At 41.7% G+C, this 24,896-nt stretch overlaps 1 protein-coding gene and 1 long non-coding RNA gene across 3 annotated transcripts in view; one reads left to right on the forward strand and one right to left on the reverse strand.

Annotated features, from left to right (window-relative positions):
* LOC135876850 (uncharacterized) overlaps window positions 1–24,896 on the forward strand; it is a 1,011,314-nt gene that overhangs the window by 397,247 nt on the left and 589,171 nt on the right. The window lies entirely within an intron of this gene.
* The window catches only part of PHIP (pleckstrin homology domain interacting protein), a 342,291-nt gene that overhangs the window by 33,804 nt on the left and 283,591 nt on the right, over window positions 1–24,896 (reverse strand). Inside the window, exons 25-31 of the mRNA XM_065402211.1 lie at window positions 11,751–11,858; window positions 11,036–11,160; window positions 10,709–10,791; window positions 6,142–6,253; window positions 5,845–5,906; window positions 3,903–4,058; window positions 2,290–2,410 (exon numbers count right to left, since the gene is read on the reverse strand). Of these exons, the coding sequence (XP_065258283.1) occupies window positions 2,290–2,410; window positions 3,903–4,058; window positions 5,845–5,906; window positions 6,142–6,253; window positions 10,709–10,791; window positions 11,036–11,160; window positions 11,751–11,858 (767 nt within the window). The remainder of the gene's footprint in view (window positions 1–2,289; window positions 2,411–3,902; window positions 4,059–5,844; window positions 5,907–6,141; window positions 6,254–10,708; window positions 10,792–11,035; window positions 11,161–11,750; window positions 11,859–24,896) is intronic.

Consider the following 24,896-nt stretch of genomic DNA (forward strand, 5'->3'; position numbering starts at 1 on the left):
TAGTGTAGCGTCGTGTAGCTCTCACTCGTGATTGATGTAGAGTGTCTAGCTGAGTGCGTCGGCCTGGGAGTTCTAGATACCTGGGAGGTACATGGCTTGAAGCATTCTGTGGTGTTTAATGCACCAGTTCCAGAGGCATACAGACTCAGAGCTGAGGGAGAGAGACTTGGCGCCACTCTGCTTGTTGACGTACATGACTGCTGTGATGTTGTTGGAAAGGAGTTGAACGTGGAGGGATTGGACAAGTGAGAGAAAGGCCTGACATACGTAACGGACCGCCCAGAGCTCTAGCACGTTTATGTTAATTCTGGCCTCCCTTGGCATCCAGAGACCCTGGGTGTGGTGGTCCAGGTGGGCTCCCCAACCTGCAAGGGAGGCATCTGTCATGATGGTGACCTGTGGTATGGGAGGGGCGAAGGGGATGCCGATTAAGACCTTGGAAGGATCAGTCCATCATGTGAGGGAAGATAGCATGGTCTGGGGAAGGACAACTCTGGTCTGCATATGGTCCATGCTGGGTCTGTAGATGTCAGTGTTGCGAAGCAGTCTGCCATGAGGAAAGCCCTGGCTGCAACGGAGTTGAGACGCATGCCGATCAAGTGCATTCTCTGTGTAGGTGTCAGCACCAACTTGTCCTTGTTGATGCATATACCTAGAGACGTCAACAGCAGGCGAAGGGCAAGGATCACAGAGGTGACTTCCCACTGTGAGAGTCCCACGAGGACCCAGTCATTGAGATAGGGGTACACTGTGTATCCGAGGTGGTGCATTTCGGCAACCCACCCCAGAGGCAGGGGAGAGGAACAAAACTGATCCTCTCAACACTAAACTAATCTAATCTAACTAACAAACTCAACTGAACTAAACTAGCAATTAGGAAAAATTCTTTTAGCTGAGGCACACTTGAGGCAGACACGCTCAGGGTCTGTCTCAGACCAAGGCAGTTGAGAAGGAACTGAGGGTGGTTCTCTTGCACAGACCTATATAGCCTTGATGTGGTGCATCAGGAGGTACGGGACCCTTGTGCAGGCCAAATGGACACTGCTATTGAAGGTCTCTGATCAAAAGCACAGGGGGTGTACATGCATCTGAAGTGGAGCATCTATAGGCACATTACTTGAAGAAGAACCAAATCTTCAGTTTGCATAAAATTCCTTGGGCAGATAAATATTGTCTTATGATTAATATTATTTTTTAAAATTAGACATACATCTTGGAACATATTATCTTAGAACAGAACAGTAGATGTGTATTTGGCAATTTTAATAAAGAATTTCTAAGTTTGCAATAGCATTTCAGTAAGATTTCCAGTAAAAATACCCAGAGAAAGAAAGAGAGAAATGGGCTAGGGGTGGAAGTAAGAGAGAAAAAAAGTAAATATCTAATGTTGTTCAAAAGCCTCTGATGTACGTTTTCTCTGACAATGAAAAAACAGTTTTACATTAGAATGGCATCCTAGTAATGTAGGAGTATACAAGGCGCACTACATATTAATGTTCAGATTCAGCCCAAGTAGCAAAACAACATACCATATGCACAGGGGGAGGGGATAAATTCTCAAAGCAAATATCTTCTGTAATTCAAGAGGAGCAGTCTTCCACAAAGTATTTTAATAGAACAATACTTTATCTCAGATAATTAAATACTAAATATTAAAGACAATTTGCTGAACAAAGCCATCATTTAGGAAAAGAGATGAAAACTGTGCTAACAAGTTAAAACAAAATTCAAACAATTGTCTGCAAAATCAATGAAATGGTGTCCTAATTCAATAAGACTTTTATAAAGGGATTAAATTGCCAAGCCAACAGTTTCTTTTAAAAGTATGTGTTATGTGCAGACTCTTACTATAAACTGCCAATAAATACATTAAAATGGCGTAAGGTATATTCTGCCTATTTTTTCAATTTATCATTTTAAACAGTAAACTGAATATTTTCAGTCAGTTTGTTTAATTTTAAAAGCATAAATGCAATTACTTTGATTTGAAAATCACTTTATAGACATATGCCCTGATCCTGCAGTTGGATCCACACACATGGAGCCAACTGCAGGACTAGGCACTTGAACAATATGCATATTCTTAAATTCACATCAAGAAAAATTGCTGGTCAATCCCTACTTTAACACTTTAAAAAAGAAAACCTAGATGAAGGATAGATGCATGGTGAGACAGATGGACACAGTCAATCTATTTCAATCTCTTTGTTAGATATTATCCTATAAAAAGACAAGCAAAAAGATCTGTTTGGCACTACTTTATAGAAGTAACAGAGACTTGGATCTAACCTGTAAAATCTGCTTTCCAGTCTTTGTTTAATGGTACTGAGATCTGTGGGATATGCCACAACAGTGCAGTACATTGGATAAGCTTGGAGATCCACAGGTGCCACAAATGCAGAAGCAATATCTAAATACAAATGAAAACTCAATGTGAGATCACATAAAACCAGCCCTTTAATAGTCTGTTTCAGATCTTTTTTATTTTCAACACCCCCTCCCCACCCACCCACACCTTGAAGTTTAGAATACAAATAGTAAGTGACAGAAACAAACAAGAAAAGCCAACATTACATACTTTAAAATATTAGTGAAACTTTATACACACACACACGTGTGCTGTAGCACATGCCATAAGCATGATTACTGTAGTGATTAATCAGAGCCATCCCTCTGTGCATGAAGGACTGCACTCTGAGAAGCAGTCCTTATATAATATATATATACGTATATATATATATGTATATATATGTATATATAAAGAGAATTACTTTTTGTTACAGATACAATCTGTAAGTTATATAATTCAAAATATGCAATTCCAAAATATTAACTGGTGCACTTCTGACTCACTCTGCTTTGGAAAAATATCACTTCATTAATCTTGACATTACCACAGTGGTTCTCAACCGGGGGTCTGCGAGCCCTTTCGGGGGGGCTGTGGAGTTCCATGGCTGAAACCAGTCGCCCTCCCTCCCCAGTCTGGAGCGTTGCAGGGCTGAAGTCCGCGGCCGACCCCCAAGCCAGGAGCGACATGTGGCTGAAACCGGCAAACCTCCCCTTCTTCTCCCCCCCCCCCAAAGCCAGGAGCAGTGGGGGACTGAAGCGTTTTTATAGCATGTTGAGGGGGGCCTCGGCAAGAAAAAGGTTGAGAACCCCTGCATTACCACTCCCTCATCTTCAAAGTTCTCAAATTTTAATGTGTAAAGCAATTCTTTAGACTGTTACTATAAAAGCTGTAATCCCTGCCCAGAGGAATTTACAAGGAATTTAGGACAAAGACAAATATGATACAAGCAGAAAAAACAATATGCCAGAGGATAATGGAATTCAAACAAGTGAAGGCTTCATAGACTTTATTTTTCTTTCCCTCCACTTGTACAACTGGACTTATGGTTCTTACAATACCTGATTTTGTAGGGAAAGGAATGAAAAAAATAAGTACAAAAATTTAAACTCTAAAATGTATTTAAAATATATTTTTAAAAACAAGAATTGACAAAAATTAGTTGCTAGATGAGCTGGCCTTCTAAGAAAAAGGTGAAACAGAATGCTCTATTGCAGTTAAAAGTCTACTCTTAAGATTGCTACAGTAAATTGAACCTTTATACAAAACAAGCAACAATAGTAGTTAAAAAACAAAACCTTGAACAGAATATGCTCAACTGCTAGCAGAGCACCTCACCCTCCCTGATTGAACTAACCTCGTTATCTCCATACTGATTTATACCTGCCTCTGGAGATTTCCTTTACTTGCATCTGAAGAAGTGAGGTTCTTACCCACGAAAGCTTATGCTCCCAATACTTCTGTTAGTCTTAAAGGTGCCACAGGACCCTCTGTTGCTTTTTACAGATTCAGACTAACACGGCTACCCCTCTGATACTCAATCACAAATGTTTACCTAGAGTCATGAGCTGGTTTATCCCTGCAATAATTCTGTCACATTCCTCATCCCGGGTTCTGGAACCCCATTCTCCATCCAGAGGTTTGTAGATCAATGTTCGGCATTCAACATCAGTTAAAGGAACACTAGTTCCCAGCTCTTCAGGAAACACAGCTGAAATATCCCATAAAAAGACCAGGATGATCACTGAAAAATATTCATCTGTTCATATTTCAAGACAGACATGCGTCTATTAAAAACATAGAGTAATTAATATAGGCAGTATATAGAGTAACATTGTTTTACTGAATAAAAGTGTAAGATGTGTAGTTCTTTGTGCAAAAGACAACAATGCTTTGATACTGTTCCGGGGTCTTACATGCTTCATGTATATTGTTACCAGCTAACAAATGTGTTTCCCAGAATGCAGCTTGCTGGATCCTGCCAGAATTTTGTGGATTTTCTATTTACCAGACTTGCAGACTTACAGTCAGTTTGTGGGAGAATGTATTTTTGCAGTAAACAAGGGTAGTTCTGTAGCATGTGAAAATTTTTAAATATATTGATAATTTAACTATGTTCTGGGAACTGTAATGGTGCTTTATAGGTTTTCAGGTAGAGTTTATAAATAATGGTTTTAACCTATATAGCTCTTGAGATCTGCCTATTTTGAAAATTGCCTTTCTCCTTCTTCCATTGCTGCGGTAAGTGGAGGTTCTTGAACTGGAGCCCGTGAGACATAGAAGAGAAGCTACCATCAGGGCATTCTCTTGAGGGCATTCGACTTTGGAATTAATACCCTGATTTGATAAAAATTAGCCAGAATCTGTTGATTTTCAGGGCACACTGCAGACTTTTGGGCAGGGAAAGTGCAAGAGGGTAAGTTTTTGTAGGTGTAGCAGGAGATTCTTGGGATGTTTGGGTTTGTGGTTGGATGGATATTTTACATTTTGGTATTGGAGATGTTGCTGGTTTTACCTTGTGTGTTACTGTACTTTTAATTATGTCTAAGAGGTAGCAAGAGCCTGGGAAAGGTACTTTATTCTTTAAAACCAAATAATGAGTAAATGAATAAACATATTGAAATAATAAATAATTGTAACAGAATATGTACAGTAGGCTGAACTGAGTCATAGTTCTACATTGAGAAAGAAAAAACAAATAGTTTATAGTTAGCAAAGCAAATTCATCAATAAATATCCCAGAAAACAGAAAAAAAATATTCCAAATTATATTCAGTTTTTAACTAATTTAAAAAAAATCCAGCTCAGAGTGTGGTAGCCCAGTAGGGTGTGGATGGACAGAAGAAATAATGCTAGTAGGCCCACTGGAGAGCATGCACTTCAGCTGCCACAATTCCTACCTTGGATAGCTGGACCAGAGGGGGAATAAGTCCCCTTTGCCAATTTGCCCCCAAACACTTTGTGTGTATAGGATTAGTGAGTGCATTGCAGGGACTACCGGTCTCTCTAGCATGCAATTTCCACTGAACCTAGTGGGGGAGCAGGTTCATCTGTTCCTTCTAGTTTGTATGTGGGCCAGGCGAAATGCCATCTGTTGAATTCTTGAGTGATTTTGTTCTGTTTCCACAGGAAAAATAACAACAAAACATTACTTTCCTGCATGGAGAACAGGGAAATTACAGAATCCTATGAATTTCCAGTGGTCCTACTCATTAGCAAACTCTTAGGCTTTTTTCCATTAATGATATTGACATGATTATGTATCCAGTTACTCCAGTCACAGATCAGGCTCATTTTAATAGATGTATATTTGTAATTTAGTGATTTAAGCATGAATTTATATTGCAATGGTTTTTATGATTCTTATTTAATTGTTTCTTTTTTCTGGCATTTTAGAGAGAAACATACTCGGTATCCTTAATTTTAAAAAAACTATTTGCATAAGATATGCTTTCTATACTTATAAATCAAGATAACACATCTACACACTTACACACCATTATTTGGTATGAGCTCCATATCCCAAGGACTCATCTTCTCAGTGTCACCATTGTCCCAGCTTAAAGAAAAAATTAACCGAGTTTAAATTATAGTAATTAGTACTGCTTAAACAGTTAAAAATATATTACTCTTATATGTAATGTTTATTTTATTACTAATGAACACACTTTATAATAAGTTTTATTACTGCAATTAAAGGAGCCAAATCACCTAAATCAGTGTTTGCTATGCAAGATTAAAAATTTACATTAAAATGATTTATTAAAAGTGTAAGTAAGATCAAATTTGCTAACCAGACATTGTAGCACTGAAATAAACTGTCAGGATATTCAGGCTGTAGAGGTTCCTGGCTTTCAATTGTTCCAAACCACCAGGCATCATCTATTACTGACCTGAAACGATCACCTGGACAATACAAAACAATCTCATTAATAAAAAGTACTTTGTTGTCACAGTCCTATTCTTTTACCAATTTCCACACCACATTTGCCTAATCTTCATGGTAGTCATTCTTTGGAGATCTCTGTGTCAATAAACAAATATAAAGAGTATTTAGACGGATACACCCTTAAAACAACAATAAAGGGCACTCTTTAGAAATAACTTATATTAAGTTGTGTACGATATCAGAAAAAATATAGGTAATGAGCATATAAAAATCAGCAATCAGTATAATTTACATGTATATTAGAACATGTTGCAACATTTTTCAAGCTTATAGCAGTGGAAGACAGTTTAATTTTTTAATATCTTTAATTCTAATATATATAAACTCACATATGTTATACCTATTGTTCTCAATAGGATTTCTTACTTTAGAAGGTTCCTATGTTTCCTCCTCTCAAGTACAAACTTCCTCAAAGTCCAGCAAACACTAAACTTTGTATACCAACCTATCTCTAATGCATCTGTGCATTCCCACTTGCGAGGAGACTAGCGAGCAGTCTACCCAGCTGGAGGGTAGAAGTTCTCAAGGAAATATGGATTGTAGCACAGTTTCCCCAAATTGACTATCAGAGCACAATGCTGATTCTAAAGAGTAGTGCTTGATGAAAGTTTAGACTGAACTTCAAGTGGCTGCTATACTAATCTCCATTATGGGCACCTGCCTAAAACATGCCACAAAAGTTTCACTGGACCTGGTGGAATGGGCTTTAGCCCAGGAAGTACTAACACCCTTGCTAGATTGTAGCAAAACTCAATCAATACATGCCCTAATCCAGAGTGAACGGAAATGGGGCTATGGACAGATCAAAGGGAAGTACTTTGTACTGGTAACGTCTCTGTCCCATACAGAACCTCAGGTAGTTGCAGTGTGTCAACCTGATGGCCACATGGAAACAGGTGTCCTTTAAATTAAGAGCCATGTGTGAAGAACATGGAGTTGATCTGTAATAATTTGTGGCTAATGTATCCTGACTGGTGTGACGTTATTTGATTAAAATATGACTATATAGATTATTGTAGCAACCACTATTATACATTTGAAACAATTTTTGTACAATGTGGCATGTAAAATGTTTATGAAATGATGATGATTTGCTGGTTATGATTATACCATTTGTATAATCAGTCTTTACAGCTGAGGATGTTAGGAAGATTCCCAAACCTGAGCCATCCTTTGTAGGTGACAAATCTGAGGAATTGTCACAGATTGAAGTGTCACTAGAGGAGGTTTTGGAATTAATTGATAAACTTAACAGTAACAAGTCACTGGGACCAGATGGCATTCACCCAAGAGTTCTGAAAGACAAGGTCCCTCACCAAAGGCTTTTACGTAAATGAGGTTGTCATGGGATAAGAGGGAAGATTCTTTCATGGATTGAGAACTGGTTAAAATATAAGGAATAAAGCATAGGAATAAATGGTAAATTTTCAGAATGGAGAGGGGTAACTAGTGGTGTTCCCCAAGGGTCAGTCCTAGGACCAATCCTATTCAACTTATTCATAAATGATCTGGAGAAAGGGGTAAACAGTGAGGTGGCAAAGTTTGCAGATGATACTAAACTGCTCAAGATAGTTAAGACCAAAGCAGACCCTGAAGGACTTCAAAAAGATCTCACAAAACTAAGTGATTGGGCAACAAAATGGCAAATGAAATTTGATGTGGGTAAATGTAAAGTAATGCACATTGGAAAAAATAACCCCAACTATACATACAATATGATGGGGGCTAATTTAGCTACAACTAATCAGGAAAGAAATCTTGGAGTCATCGTGGATAGTTCTCTAAAGACGTCCATGCAGTGTGCAGTGGCAGTCAAAAAAGCAAACAGGATGTTAGGAATCATTAAAAAAGGGATAGATAATAAGACGGAGAATATCTTATTGCCCTTATATAAATCCATGGTACGCCCACATCTTGAATACTGCACACAGATGTGGTCTCCTCATCTCAAAAAAGATATACTGGCATTAGAAAAGGTTCAGAGAAGGGCAACTAAAATGATTAGGGGTTTGGAACGGGTCCCATATGAGGAGAGATTAAAGATACTAGGACTTTTCAGCTTGGAAAAGAGGAGACTAAGGGGAGATATGATAGAAGTATATAAAATCATGAATGGTGTGGAGAAAGTGAATAAGGAAAATTATTTACTTGTTCCCATAATATAAGAACTAGGGGCCACCAAATAAATTAATGGGCAGCAGGTTTAAAACAAATATTTATTTATTCCCCCGAAGAGAAGTCAAGGTGCAGGGACTGACACTTGATGGGGTGCACTCAGAGAAACTCCAGAAGGGTCAGAGGTGTTATGTACCAGTCTCCTTGTAACAGGGTAAGATTACACCCAACATTCTTAAGATATTATGGTGCTTGTTTAGCCTCCTGAGGTCCAGGACAGGTCTGAGACCGTCCACCTGCTTGGGAATGCGAAAGTACCGAAAATAGTACTTTCTCTAAGGCTCCTTTTGTGATGAGGGAATCCTCTTCTTCCGGAAGTATTTTTTTGTGAGGAGGGTCTCTGAAGAGAGGTAGGTGTGTGTGTATCTATCTGACGGGATACTCATCATGGATGGTCCCAGCACCCAGTGACTGGAAATAACCATGCAACAGGCATTGTGGAGGAATAAATAAATAAATAAATAAAGAAAGAAAGAAACACACAAAGATTAAAAACCAAAAGTTATAAAAATGGTACAATTTGGGCTAGCTCAGTCGTTCTCAACTCCGCAGCCCATGGGCCATTTGTGCCCTAATCAGCACACAGCTGCGGTCCATGTAACATCCTCAGGGCCATAACTAGGGTGGGGCAGGAAGGGATCTCCCCTGGGTGCAGAGCTGGCGGGAGGGTGCAAAAATGGGGCAGCGCACGATCAGGCCCAGCAGCATCAGGAAGCCAGAATACTTAGCGACCCCCACCCTGCAGGATCACGGGTCCAGTGACCCAGGCTGGAGCAGGATCCCTGGAGGCACTAGGACTGCAGTGAAAGGCGAGCTGCATGGCTGAGCTATGTGCAGCTGAGGTAGGAGACCAGTGGGTGCGAGGGTGTGTGTGCAGCTGCTGGGGGGACAGTCCCGGGGGGGGGGGGGGGGGTCGGGTGATGGGGGGCATTCCCTGGCTGGGGGGGACAGTCTGAGGAGGGGCTAGGAGGCAGTCCCCTGGGTGGGGGGACGGAGTGCATGGGGGACAGTCCCTGGCTGGGGGGGCAACCCACCACCGGGAAGGACTCCGCATCTTTGCAGGCAGGCTCCACAGCCCGCCCCTGGGTGCTCAGCCCAGCCATGCTGCTGGTGGCAATACACCACGCCATGCCACCCTTATAGTAAATGAATTAATGTTAACAGTTAATATTTTGCCTTATTTTGCTAATTTAAAATGCTCTTGGCAGACATTTGCCAGTGTTGAAATGAAAGGTACTATATTGATTTGAATCTTATTGCTGTATAATAAATACTAAACTTTTTTTTTGTGGGGGGGTAGATGTGGCCCACATAACACACCGAGATATGCATATGCAGCCAAAATGGTAAATACATTGAGAACCACTGGGCTAGCTAAACCCAATGGGGCTAGGTAACAACACATACAACGGAGAGTCCCTTCTGCTCGCTGTGTCACAGATGAAGGAAACTGAAATGGTTGGAGGAAGAGGATGCACTTCCTTTATGTAATCTTGAACATTCAACACTACAAGGAGGTGTGTTCACATCCCCCAAATGACTCTGCTATGAAAAGAGTCCCCCAAGCTTGCTGCCAAGGAGTGCAATCTCACAACTTGGAACAGAAACCCTCAAAGAAGGAAAGATCGGGAATAGCCTTTTTTCATGCTTTAAAAACCAAACCAAACCAAACCGAACAAGTATTAGATTTTGTCTTCCCTATTTTTACTGGAGGAGTCCTTAAAAGACTAGTAGAACTATGACATCACAAGAGACTGAAACCTGAGCAATTGAGGCAGGATGGAATTTTTTTTATATATTCTTAAAAAGTCTGATTTTCTTAAAATACCTATTTAATTAAAACTTCTAACAAAAGTTCTCTTTATGAAAGTCAACATTTCAACTGAGAGAAGAAAGTTCTAGCTTAGTTCTTTAGTCCTACAAGGGTCCTTGAGCAAGTAAGGGAAGACAAGATGTGATATTCCTGATATTTATAAGATAAAAGGAAAACATGTTATCTTCTTTTGCAGGTCACCTTTAAACTCTTATTTTTTTTCACATGTAATTGTGTTCAGTGGCAAAGTTTAATTCTGCAGGAGCAGTAAACACTGCATCTCTCTAAAGATCAGTAGATCTTGCTCTCCGATTCCGGCATAATACTTTATTTTCACCCACTTTGCCACGTTTCCTAATGAAATAAGGCAACATGAATGAAACCAGATGCATTTATTTAACTTTTTACAAAACCCACCACCTACCTATATTCCATCGTCTATGTTTTGCATCATCAAACTGCTGCCGCAAGACTAGGAAATCTATAACATCTGGCATATCATGGTACCTAGTTGCAATCAAAATGGAAAAAGAATGATTAAGGTGAAAAAGCAGCAACAGAATACAGAAAACATTGTTAGATATCAAAATGCATTTAATGCATCTGAATTCAATATAAACATCTTAAATTTATGTCACAGAAAATTTCTGTTTAAAAATAAAACTTCTCTTTAAAATTTAGCAAATTTACAAGGTTTTAAATATTACAAAAAACAGTTTCCCTATTGGAACAGAAATAATGCTTCCCTTACTTCATGGTGAATGATCCTCCAGTCAGTTTACCAGTATCTGGGTCAAGAAAAGCAAGTTTAAGACAGCAGAGAGTAGGCAATCCCACTTCATATTTAATCCCAACTATTTTCATCAGCTCTTGTTCCTGAAGTAAATAAAACAACATGCTTATTTAAGGTGGTTGAATATAAGAGGACTGTAACAGAAGTATGAAATGAAAAAAGTGAATATACTTCTGTTGAACAACAGATTTCAGTGGTGAACTATGTAAACAAAATTACTAGGTCAAATACAGACCTTTCGAATTTACTCCCTGAAACCAAAAAGTTGCAATTCCCCAATATAACCTCATTATATCGAATTGTTTAGAAACTTAATTGTTCACTGCAACACACTTTTAACAAGGGTTAAAAAAATAAATCAGATTGATACATGAACATTAATCACAGGTCTAGGATTTTTTGTTTCATCCTTCTCAGTAATCAATTAAGTTACTACAATCATAACTTTTAAATATTTATTTATTCCTGTTTAAAACTTCTTGGGCAATCATTAATCTTTTTAATTTTTTTAATCTTAATAAATCATTTTAAACACAAAGTTAAAAATATCAGTTTTAAAAAGATTCTGTCAGCAAAACTACGGACACTTTTTGTCAAATAACGTATATAAAAGTTCTTTTCTATGACTTATTTTAAAGACAACAAAAATGGGAAAAGTTAAGAAATATCATACCCGTAGCTCCATTTTATGCCACGGCTGTTTTTTTGGATTAATGCTATATATTTTATTCTTTTTAGCCATTACAACATATGCTTCGTGACCTTGTCGGAAATAGTAAACCTAAGAATGAAACAAAAATTAATTAAGCAACATTTTAAAATGCCAAAACGTTAGCACATTGCTGATACACAGTGTGTTCCCTTCCAAACCAAGATGGTACAGATACATGCAAATAAATCCTTTAAAGGATCTATAAACTATTATTTTAATTTTAAACAGTGATAAGCTGCACTAGTGAGAGTAGGAACTCCCAGGTTATCAAGATAATGCACCACCCAATGGGTATACTGAATATTATAGTGGATCAAGTATGGTTCAATTGTTTGTAGTAGAAATAAATTGTTAGTTTGTATAAAAGAGACTAAATCAAATGTAAAAGGTTCACAAAGTATAGCTATTACTCCATTTTACAGCATATGGAATCTGCTACTTTTTTAGTTAGAGAAACTAATACTAACACACATGCTTGTGTATTAGGAGAAACTGGAGAATTACTTTATGCATAACTACAAGTTTTATACTAATATTCTGAGAAAATAGATTCCTCCTCTCTTAAAGAAGGCATATTGATGGATTGAGTGCTAGTATGGCTTCTCTCAGCATGGCATGACTATATTCTAGCACAATCAGTTGTGAAAATAAGGGGAGAACTAAAATAAATATACGACTCTTACCTTATTTTCCCCATGAAATAATTTTAATGGGTGTTTACAAACTTACTAGCAATGTTTACTCTGGAAATTTTAATAATTGCTTTTTCAGGGGCTGGTGTTTGACTAATATAATCTACTTTTACTATCCAGTGTAATAGTATTTGTTTTATGTATTGGTATCTTTATGATGCATTTGGATGCTACAGAAATTTGTTATCCATCATAGTAATCAAATAAACAGCCAGATATACAAAATTATGATAAGTGCAGTAACTACTAAACTGAACACTAAACCAATTTAACACTAACTATCCAAAAACAGGTACCGTAATTCAAAATTCAAGCAGACACTTTCTGCTCAATTTATGACACAGGAAAAAGGAAAGTGTGAAAAGGCAAAGGGTGGGATTTTCAAAAGCATCCAAGTGATCTAGAAGCACAAATCCCATTGGAAGTCATTTATTGTACATTATGCACCTGCAAGATCAAAACAACTTCAATGGATTAAAATAAAATTGCATATGCTGTCCACACAATAGTTTAAAACAATTCCACATTGCAGCAAATTTTACTGGCCCTCCCAATCAGCACAACACTACACAGGTGGGTATAAGTGGGTGGATAGAATGTCACAGAGATTAACCATTTACTTACATTGCTAATCATTTTTCTTTAAGTAACACAAATGTCATAGAGCAAATTAAACCATTAGATGTGGGATGGACAAGATCTAAATAATATCTTCCATGTGACTGAATAAATTAATAAACATGAACTATTTAAAAAATATTTAGGTCACTTTATAATAGACAATTTTTTATGAAAAGAATATTTCCTTCCATTGACATCCTGTATGACAAAGTTAAGATCAGAGCAAACTTGTACACCTGAGATTTGAACTCCTTAACACAGACATTTCTGTGGGAGTGCTGAAGTTTTTACTATCAGCTGATGAACACTGCTGGCATAACGATGAAACAAACTCACTATAAACCGGTTTCAAAGTAGCAGCCGTGTTAGTCTGTATCTGCAAAAAGAACAGGAGTACTTGTGGCACCTTAGAGACTAACAAATTTATGTGAGCATAAGCTTTTGTGGGCTACAGCCCACTTCATCGGATGCATAGAATGGAACACACAGAAAGAAGATATTTATACATACAGAGAACATGAAAAGATGGGAGTAGCCATACCAACTATAAGAGGCCAATCAATTGAGAAAAAAAAAAAAAAACCTTTGAAGTGATAATCATGATTATCACTCCAAAGGTTTTTTTCTCTCTCCTGCTGATGACACTCATCTCAATTGATTGGCCTCTTACAGTTGGTATGGCTACTCCCACCTTTTCATGTTCTCTGTTTGTATAAATATCTTCTTTCTGTGTGTTCCATTCTATGCATCCGATGAAGTGGGCTGTAGCCCACGAAAGCTTATGCTCAAATAAATGTGTTGGTCTCTAAGGTGCCACAAGTACTCCTATTCTTTTCACTAGAAACCTTGAATGTACTCAAGGGATATGTAATAAAATTAAAACTGAACTCCTTCAAGCTATTTAGAACACAAGGCTTTAACAAACAACTAAAACAGCATACTGTCTATATGTATACCAATTTTAAATAATAATTTTCTTTATGAAATGACGTAAGCCAGCAATCTGTGGCTCTGCAAATTCAGATGAAAGAACAACAGTTTACATCAAAAACATTTTACTATCCATTCCCATGTAACACATGGAAAGTTAGGTATGGAACTAAACAAAAAAACAACAACAAACACACATAACCACAGTGAAGTCTTTGCCTGTTGAGCTGATACGTTAGCAAAAACCTATAGGCAACTAATGCCATATTACAGAAGATTTAATGTAATTTATGTCACAGAATGAAATAGCCTGTAACTAACCTTGCAGAATATTATATTATATATATTAAAGACATGGCCCTTAAATCCCCGTTTTCTGTCTGTGATCTTTGAGGTTACAGAATCAGGTGGGAATCATGAGATTTTGCCAGAAATTATGGTGATCTAATTCAGGGGTAGGCAACCTATGGCAGGCGTGCCGAAGGCGGCATGCGAGCTGATTTTTAGTGGCACCGCCTGGGTCCTGGACACTGGTCTGGGGGGCTCTGCATTTTAATTTAATTTTAAATGAAGCTTCTTAAACATTTTAAAAACTTTATTTACTTTACATACAATAGTTTAGTTATATATTATAGACTTATAGAAAGAGACCTTCTAAAAACGTTAAAATGTATTACTGGCACGCGAAACCTTAAGTCAGAGTGAATAAATGAAGACTCGGCACACCCTTTCTGAAAGGTTGCCGACCTCTGATCTAATTGGTAGGAAGAGCAGCAGACACTACTAAATGCTGGAGCTAAACTACATTTTTGAAAGATTCTTATTTAAATTTAGTGACAACCATTTTCTACACCACCATATTTTTGCAACAGAAACAAAATCCAAATTATTGGAACAAACTACAGATAATTCCTTCCATACTTACCAGCCACTCCTACCAATTTTCTCTATATAAATGAAACCATTTATACAGACTAATAAAATATTTTAATTTTACAATTAAGGAAAATCTCTCGTGATTTCCATTAAAAGACTGAGCACAGTAACATTCTAAACTGTAGAATGTTCTCTTCAGGCAGATAAATAGGCAGTCATCCCTCTTAGTTGCATTTCCTTAAAATATATAACAAAGATTTACAAGTGGTGCTAACAAGAAATAAAGTTAAGTGCTATTTATATGGTGAGCTTAACTAAATATGAAATTGGTCAGCTTTAGGAGAACAAGTCACAAAACAATAAATAAACCTATTTGGGTTTATCAACCTCTTCTGGCGAATGTTGTAAACTACATTAATACCATCTCCCCCCACCCCAAATAATTCAAAAATAGTATGAGATATCTCTCTCTCAAAATGTATCTCCCGCTACACACATAGTTTTACTCTATAAGTCTTACCATAGTTGTGGGTTTTTGCATGTAATGAAGACGATTATTAACGTTGCAAAGTCAAACACTCAGGAGTCATGAAATGACAGAGTTAAGGCAACCTGAATTCGGCCTCCTTGTATGTATCTATTATGATACAGTCATCAATTACACAATCACATACTACTATTTCCACAAGACCCCAGTGTCATTCAGTGCACAGAATGGACAATGTTCACTTAATGAGCCAGCCATTCTATATTTGGTTTTCTCCTCATTGTTCAAAGTGTTGCTCATGCTTTATTTACCACATACTATTCAAACCCTGCTGTGAAAGTAGGGCTATTAATCTCCTCATAGACTTTTTCTATAATGATCATCACTATCCAAGTGCTTAGCAAACATTAATGAATTTATTTTCACAACACCTCTATGAAATACATAGGTACTATCCCCATTTTACAGATGGCAAGCTGAGGCAGAGATTAAGGTGAAAAGTATCTTCTAATTTTGGATGCCCAATCTGAGATACCCAGAGCCTGATTCTTCAGCATTATAGCACTTATGTTTAGAGCACAGCCCCCATTGACTTCAATTGTAGTTCTGAGTGCTCAGCACTTTTGCAAATCAGACCCCAGGGTCTCAAGTTTAACACCCAGAACATATGGAACACACAATGACTGAATGTGAAAAATCTGGTGCATATGAGTTACTTACAATCACAAAGGAACTCTGTGGCAGAGGCGGGGATAGAATCCAATTACCCAGAGTGGCATTCAACTGCTTTAACTATGAGACCATCCTCTATTTCCTGCAAACCTCTGCCTCACTCACCACAACCTTTCAACTTCTGCAACAAATGAGGCAGGCGTCCTACAGACAACAGCCTTCTTTGGTACACAACTCTGATTCATTTCCAAAGCAGGGTGGAAAAAATAGCATGTGATCATGTAATTAACGACTGTATCATAATGCTTACATACAAGGTGGCTGAATTAAGGTTGCCTGTGCATTTCCTAACTTTTGAGCTCTTTAATTTGCAACTTTAATATTATTTTAGTGTATTTTTTGTGTGCAATTCAAGGTTGTTTTTTTTAAAAAGCAAAGTGAAAAAACCAAATTCCATAATGTGATATTTTACTGACATCCACATAGGTTATCTGCAGGGCTGGAACCTTTAGATACACCGCACATAACTCTGCCACTTGAGCTAATGGGTAAATCAGGGGTCGGCAACCTTTCAGAAGTGGTGTGCCGAGTCTTCATTTATTCACTCTAATTTAAAGTTTCGCATGCCAGTAATACATTTTAACGTTTTTAGAAGGTCTCTTTCTATAAGTCTATAATATATAACTAAACTATTGTTGTATGTAAAGCAAATAAGGTTTTTAAAATGTTTAAGAAGCTTCATTTAAAATTAAATTAAAATGCAGAGCCCCCCGGACTGGTGGCCAGGACCTGGGCAGTGAGAGTGCCATTGAAAATCGGCACGCGTGCCAGAGGTTGCCTACGCCTGGGGTAACTGAGGCCTGGTCTACACTAGGAGTTTATATCGAATTTAGCGCCGTTACATCGAATTAACCCCGCACCCGTCCACACCACGAAGCTATTTAATTCGACATAGAGCTGTCTTAAATTCGACTTCTGTACTCCTCGAAAACGAGAGGAGTAGCGCTAAATTCGAAATGGCAATATCGAATTAGGCTAGGTGTGGATGGAAATCGACGGTAATAGCTCCGGGAGCTATCCCACAGTGCACCACTCTGTTGACGCTCTGGACAGCACTTCGAGCTCGGATGCTCTGACCAGCCACACAGGAAAAGCCCCGGGAAAATTTGAATTCCTTTTCCTGTCTGGGCAGTTTGAATCTCATTTTCTGTTTGGACAGCGTGGAGAGCTCAGCAGCACTGGCAACGATGCAGAGCTCTCCAGCAGAGATGGCCGTGCAATCTAATAGAAAGAGGGCCCCAGCATGGACTGATCGGGAAGTCTTGGATCTCATCGCTGTGTGGGGCGATGAGTCCGTGCTTTCAGAGCTGCGCTCCAAAAGAAGGAATGCAAAGATCTACGAGAAGATCTCTAAAGCCATGGCAGAGAGAGGATACAGCCGGGATGCAACGCAGTGCCGCGTGAAAATCAAGGAGCTGAGACAAGGCTACCAAAAAACCAAAGAGGCAAACCGACGCTCCGGATCCCAGCCCCACACATCACGTTTCTACGAGGCACTGCATTCCATCCTAGGTGCGGCCGCCACCACTACCCCACCAGTGACCGTGGACTCAGAGGATGGGATACTGTCCACGGCCGGTTCCTCGTCGGAAATGTTAGCGGACGGGGAAGATGAGGAAGGAGATGAGGAGGACGAGGCAGTCGACAGCGCTTGCACCACTGATTTCCCCGACAGCCAGGAGCTCTTCATCACCCTTACCGAGATCCCCTACCAACCATCCACAGCCGTTACCCCGGACACCGAATCAGGGGAAGGATCAAGCAGTGAGTGCTTTAAACATCTAAACATGTAATTTTAACATAACTGGTCCACCGTGGTAACACACGTTCCCACGCCATGAGTCCAGTAAGTAGTCTGGGATCATGGCACGGCACAGCATGGCGGCATACGGCCCTGGCCTCTGCATGGTCTCCCGAAGCATTCTTCCCCTCTCGCTCTCCGAGATCCTCATTAGAGTTATATCGCACATGACGCCCTGCTTTAAATTAGGGAGGGGAATGTTAGTATTGGGACTGCTTTACAGCCACGCGGTGGAGGCGGCAGAGGGGCAGCATACAGTGATCTTTCCCGGGGACAGCCGCGAGGTGGTGGGACAGGGGCAGAGCTCATGCTTCCCTGATTGCTGCCAGCAGAGAGTGGCCTTGCATTCAGTGCGAAAGGAGCCCAGTGCTACTATTACATTTTTAAGCTGCCACAAGTCTACGGCTTACCATGTTTTCCTGCAACAAAAGTAGAGGTGTCCTGCCACGCTTCTCTGATCGCAACTGCAAGACCCCAGGCACTGAAGGCGAGGGCCGAAAATTCGACCTTGTCCTGTGTGCGCATGTGAAAGGTCCAGTGCATGGTGTTGTTCACAGAGAAAGACTATGTTCTTTGTTAGCAACTTCATTTATCTGTCTCAGGAATTTACTCCCTTTTTCCCATTCCCACAGACACATCTGCGACTGTCTCCCAACCCAGCCTGGCATCACACTCCCAGAGGCTAGCGCAGATTAGGAGAAGGAAGAGAAAGACGCGTGAAGACATGTTTTATGAACTTATGGAGTGCTCACGAGAGCAGGCAGCCCAGACGACACAGTGGAGGGAGAACTTGTCACAAATGCACAGAGCAGTCATGGAACGGGAGGAGAGGTGGCGCCAGGAGGACCAGCAGGCTACTCGAACCCTGCTTGGACTAATGAGGGAGCAAACGGAGACGCTCCGGCGCCTAGTGGATGTTCTGCAAGACCGGAGGCAGGAGGACAGAGCCCTGCTGCTGTCTATCTCTAACCGCCCTCCCCCGCCACCAAGTCCCACACCCCCCTCACCAAAAGTCCAAAGAAGGAGGGGCGGCAAGGGCCGTTAAAACTTTCAGTCGGCCCCTGCACACTGCTGCAGCAATGGAAGGCTCTCGTTCCAAAGTTTGAAAAGCCCTTTCCTACCCATCTCACAATAGCCCACGTCCAAGTTTCCTCCCCCCCTTTTCATGTGCGGTTCATAATAAAACATCTGTTTCTGTTAAGTACTGTTTCCGAGAGTGTCTTTTAGAGGGGATTCTGTCTGAAGGGGGGGAAGGGGTTTGTTACTTGGACAGGACAGTCACCTGTAGCAGGCTACAGAGGCGGGGGCAGGTCCAGCATCAGGACACATACACAGTACAGTCACCAGTTACCCTGGTCAGTCTGGGAGGCGGTTTTCATGTTCTGGGGTGCGAGGGGGTTGATCTGTGACTTTGTGGCGGGGGAGGGCAGTTACAGATCTTCTGCCGCGGTCCTTATCCTGGATCACAGAGCCACGCAGCAGGGGATCTGTTACCCTCCGCCCCCTGCCAGAAAGTCACTTGGCCGACACATACATGCAGTCCCGCCCAGGACTGCTGGCAGGCTGCGTTGAAACAACCAATCCAGCACTGCGGAGCCTGTCATTCCCGGAGTTTAGAAGCATCATTTGCATCAAAACAATAAACCAGCCCCCCGCCACAGTCTGCGTCCCCGGTTTAAAACATTCCCGCGAAAACAGTAAGAAAGAGAACCTTGTTCAGTAACAAAACGGAACAGATTTTATTTGTTGGGAAGGTGGGGAAGGGGGTATGTAACTTGGAAGGATAGTCAACAGTAACTGGGTAAAGAAACGGGGGCAGGTTCAGTATCTGTGTCCACAAAGTGAACAGTCACTGGAGACCCTGCTCAGTCAGGAACCTGGCTTTCAAAGCCTCCCTGATGCACAGCGCGTCCCGCTGGGATCTTCTAATCGCCCGGCTGTCTGGCTGGACGTAATCAGAAGCCAGGCTATTTGCCTCAAGCTCCCACCCCGCCATAAAGGTCTCCCCCTTGCTCTCACACAAATTGTGGAGCACACAGCAAGCAGCTATCACAATGGGGATATTGGTCTCGCTGAGATCACAGCGAGTGAGTAGGCTTCTCCATCTCCCCTTGAGACGGCCAAAAGCACACTCCACCACCATTCTGCACTTGCTGAGCCGGTAGTTGAATAGTTCTTTCCCTGAGTCCAGTGCGCCAGTGTAGGGCTTCATGAGCCAGGGCATTAGCGGGTATGCAGGGTCCCCGAGGATGACTGTAGGCATCTCCACATCCCCAACAGTTACTTTGTGGTCCGGGAAGTAAAGACCTTCCTGCAGCCGTCTATACAGACCAGAGTTCCTGAACACCCTAGCGTCATGAACCTTGCCAGGCCATCCAACGTAGATATTGGTAAAACGTCCCCGATGGTCCACCAGTGCTTGCAGCACCATGGAAAAGTACCCCTTTCTGTTGATGTACTGGCTGGCCTGTTGGTCCGGTGCCAGGATAGGGATGTGAGTCCCATCTATAGCCCCACCGCAGTTTGGGAATCCCATCTCGGCAAAGCCATCTCTGATGAGCTCCACGTTTCCCAGGGTCACTACCTTAGATAGCAGTAGCTTGACGATTGCCCTGGCTACTTGCATAACAGCAACCCCCACGGTAGACTTGCCCACACCAAAGTGGTTAGCGACGGACCGGTAGCTGTCTGGCGTTGCGAGCTTCCAGAGGGCTATGGCCACTCGCTTCTGGACAGTCAGGGCTGCCCGCATCCGGGTGTCCTTTCGCTTCAGGGCAGGGGACAGCAACTCACACAGTTCGAGGAAAGTCCCCTTCCGCATGCGAAAGTTGCGCAGCCACTGGGATTCATCCCAGACCTGCAGCACTATGTGGTCCCACCATTCTGTGCTTGTTTCACGGGCCCAGAATCGCCGTTCAACAGTATCAACAAGACCCAGTGACAGCGAGATGTCCTGGGCGCTGGGTCTCATGTTCTCAGAGAGGTCGGAGCTAGTGTCCGACTTCATGCCGTCACGGTGGTGCCGTAGCCTCCTCTCATGATTGATCTGCAGCTGCCTCTGGTACAGGTGGAGGAGAAGCTGCGAGGCGTTGAGAACTGCCACAACTGCAGCGATGGTCGCAGCGGGATCCATGCTCGCACTGCTGTGGCGTCCGCGCTGTCAGTAATCAGAAAAGCGCGCGAACTGATTTCCCACCGGCGCTTTCAGGGAGGGAGGGAGGGAGGGCGTGAGTGACGGACGGATGACGACAGGCGCCCAAAAGCACCCTCGACACATTTTTTTACCCAGAAGGCATTTGGGGCTCGACCCAGAATTCCAATGGGCAGCGGGGACTGCGGGAACTGTGGGATAGCTGCCCACAGTGCACCGCTTCCAATGTCGACGCTTGCCCCGTTAGTGTGGACTCACAAAGTCTCACAAAGTCGAATTACTGTCCTTAGTGTGGACACACACGTTCGACTTAGTAATATCGATTCCACATAGTCGAATTAACTAAAATCGAAGTACTCTCGTAGTGTAGACAAGGCCTGATAGGAATAGAGGTTATCATCCTTTATGTGGACCAGAACTAGAAGGAGTGAGACACTCTGCCAGTGGGTTTTACTAGTGCTGGTTGAAACTTGAAATAGTTGTTTAATGGGAAATATTGACATTTCAAGAAATTGGAAATGAAACCAAATATTTTTGAAATTTCCCACAAAACAAATTCTGAAAAAACTCAGCTTTGAAATTTTTTATTTCATTTAAAAATTTTGTTTCAAGTATTTTTTACTAGGCACAGGCAGATAATACTTAACACTGACTGAAATGTCTTATCTTTTTTTCTAAATCAAAGCGCATGCTGTTTTTGTTTAATGAAACAAATTACAACAAAAATAGAAAACAGTTTGCTCTAGAAAAAATGCAAGACATTTCAATCAGTACCAAACAGCAGCTACCCTTGATGGTTTTAAAAATAAAATAAAATTTTGAAACATAATTTGGGAATTTTCCATTAGAATTTTTTTCTGAAAATAATAATAATAATAAAAAAAATTTCAAACTCTCTCCGGGAATTTTTTTTGAAACAAATATGATTTCTCACACACAAAACTGGTTTAATCAAAACTGCTTTTCCTGATGAAAAACTATTTTGATGAACATTGTCTGATCAACTCTAGGTTTCAGACTCTTCTGTCCAGCCCTCCCAAGTTTGACTCTTTCTGCCTCATCCTATACAACCTGTACCTGTCTCTATCCCACCACTAGCTCCTCAGCCCCAGTCCCACTCTAATCACCTAGCCAGTCCCATGCCTCAGGCTTCTGATCCCAGTCTCAGTCTCTTTTTCCAGGGAGTTCTAATGTCACCTCTTTAGACTCCCCATTCCAGTCCCAGCCTCCCCCACTTCCAGCCACTCCTAATCCTCCCCACTCCCTTGTTCCCAATCTCCTTGCCTAGCTAATACCAGTATCCTCCTCCCACTTGACTTCTTGTTTCCCCCTTCCCCTGAGCCCACTGGCTGCCATTCCCAGTCTTAGTTCCTGGGCTTCTCACCCAGTTTCAGTGCCCTCACCTCCCCCAGCTCCTTGTCACAGTCTCTTTGCTTAGCCAGTCCCAGTTCTACCCCTGCAACCTTTTCCTTGTCAAATCTCCCCCCAGGTCCTTTCCCCTGCCCTGCTGCTAGACTCCAGTCCCAGCCTCAGCCCCACTGCCAGACTCTAGTCCCAGCCTTTGCCCCCAGTCTACTCCCCCACAATGCCATAGGTCCAGCTTCCGTGTGCTCTGCATCTGAATCAAACTATTTCCTCCCCCATGCTACCCGGGTGCCAGTAGAGAGTCATTGTGAGCACTGGAGAGACAGGCTCTTTGCTTCAGTGCCCAGCCCCAGCTCTGCCAGGAGCAGCTATAACAGGGAAAGTCAGCTTCACTAATAGCCTTGGGCTGCAGCATGTTCAGTCACTCCACGGGGATGAAGCACATGCAGTCTAGCTGTCGAGGCTCCTGAATGTTCAGGGAGGATGGAATCTTCAGAGATTTTAGCTGTTAAGATCTAGCAAGTCTGTATTGAGCATGTGCAAACTGCAATTTTTCAAAGGCTTTTTACTTGGCCAAGTTTGGGTACATTCTCACAGAGAAAAGCACATCCCTGACACTAGTCTCCACCCTCTTGTCAAATTTCAAGTCCCTGCTCCAAAGCATGGAGGCACTACAGCTTTCCAAAGAAAAGGTTGCCACAATATTTTTAACATTGAAAAATAATGTATTTTTTCCTAGCCTTATCCTCTGAAATTGCAAATGGTATGCAATGTAATCCCAGTGTTAGTGGAAATTGAGTCAGAGGATCTTGGCTTTGTTAGCCCAGGGCTTGAGAGTCCACACACTCATTGGTGACACTAGGTTTAGAATTTTTGGACCCAAACCCCAAACCCAGGTTCCAATGTGCACAGTGCAGTACACAGATACAAGTCAAAATCACCATATCCCAGGCTTCCCAGCACCTTCCCCAGCTGTGGTCGCTCTAGCCCTTGGTTAATGGTGCAGTGTGGGAAAACTTCACTGCCCACCCCAGGTTATAGGAAGATATCACAGCCTGCCAACACATCCTGCTGAGCTGTCTTTTGGGTCTGCATGCTCCCGACAACCTGAGCCAGCAACATGGAGGAACCACAATCTGAAGAGCTTCTCTTGCATTTTCTGACCTACCAAAGGCACCTGTCAGAGGAGGAGGAGGAGAATACAGACACGGAAGACAAATTGGCTGATGCTGCTTACAACTCTCGGAATAACCGCTGATGCCCCCTATGCAGACCAATGCTTCTGTAGCAGGCCCACAAGAACAGACTAGTGGGATCACATCATCATATGGATATGGGATGATGAACAGTGGGTCCAAAACTTTCACATGAAGAAAGCTACATTTCTAGAGTTTTGTGAACAGCTTGCCCCCACCCTCCAATGTCAGGACACACACATAAGGGTTGCCATACTGGTTGAGTAGTGGGTTGCTATAACCATCTGGAAGCTGGCTACCCTGGACTGCTACAGGTCCGTAGCTAGCCAGTTTGGCACTGGAAAGTCAACTGTGGGGAAGGTGGTGGTGGTGGTGGTTTCCAAGGCAATGAGGCACGTGATTTACCCAAAAGTGGTGGGCATACAATATCCCTGAAGTAATTACTAGTTTTGAGAGAATGGGGTTTCCAAACTACGCTGGGTGCACTGATGGGACTCACGTGCCCATAGTTCGCCCCCCTCAAGGCGCATGAGAACATAAACAGCAAAGGGTACTACTCCACTGTTATGCAGGCCCTTGTGGACCACAGAGGCCAATTTATGGATACCAACATGGGCTGCACTAAGAAAGATCATGATGCCAGGGTTTTCTAACTACTGGGAGTCTACATCCATGGACAAGATGCAACACTATTGTCACCAAATGACATTGTCATAAATGGAGTTACTGTCCCCACTGTTATTTTGGAGGACCCTGAATACCCCCCCTTTTGCCTTGCCTTAGGAACCATACCAGAACACCTGGCAAAACAGTATTTAATCACACTGTCAGAAGGTGCAGAATGGTGACTGAAGGTGGGTTCAGCAAACTGAAAATCAGCTGGCGCTGTCTGAAGACCTGTTAGGATTCCAGTGTCATCAATGCTGTCTGCATTACTGTGGCTTGCTGTGTCCTTCACAATCTTTGTGAAGCCAAAGGTGAGCCATTTTCCCCGAATGGACCCATGACAGAAATGGATCGCTGAATTGGTACACTATACCAGAAAGTGTGCCTATCACAACTGGAGCAGGATGCATCTGGGCAACACAAATCAGGGTTCTGTGCTCCCATGTTATGGGCTTGCATAGACCAATGGAAGAGGGAGAATAGTATGTTTATGAATGTGCTTGTACAATGTTTATAGTAAATGAGATCATGTAACGAAATGGGGAGGGCTGATTGCTATGCATTGTATCTTACAGGTGACATAACTGATT

The sequence above is a fragment of the Emys orbicularis genome, chromosome 3 (assembly GCF_028017835.1).
Source record: "Emys orbicularis isolate rEmyOrb1 chromosome 3, rEmyOrb1.hap1, whole genome shotgun sequence".
NCBI classification, from domain to species: Eukaryota; Metazoa; Chordata; order Testudines; family Emydidae; genus Emys; species Emys orbicularis.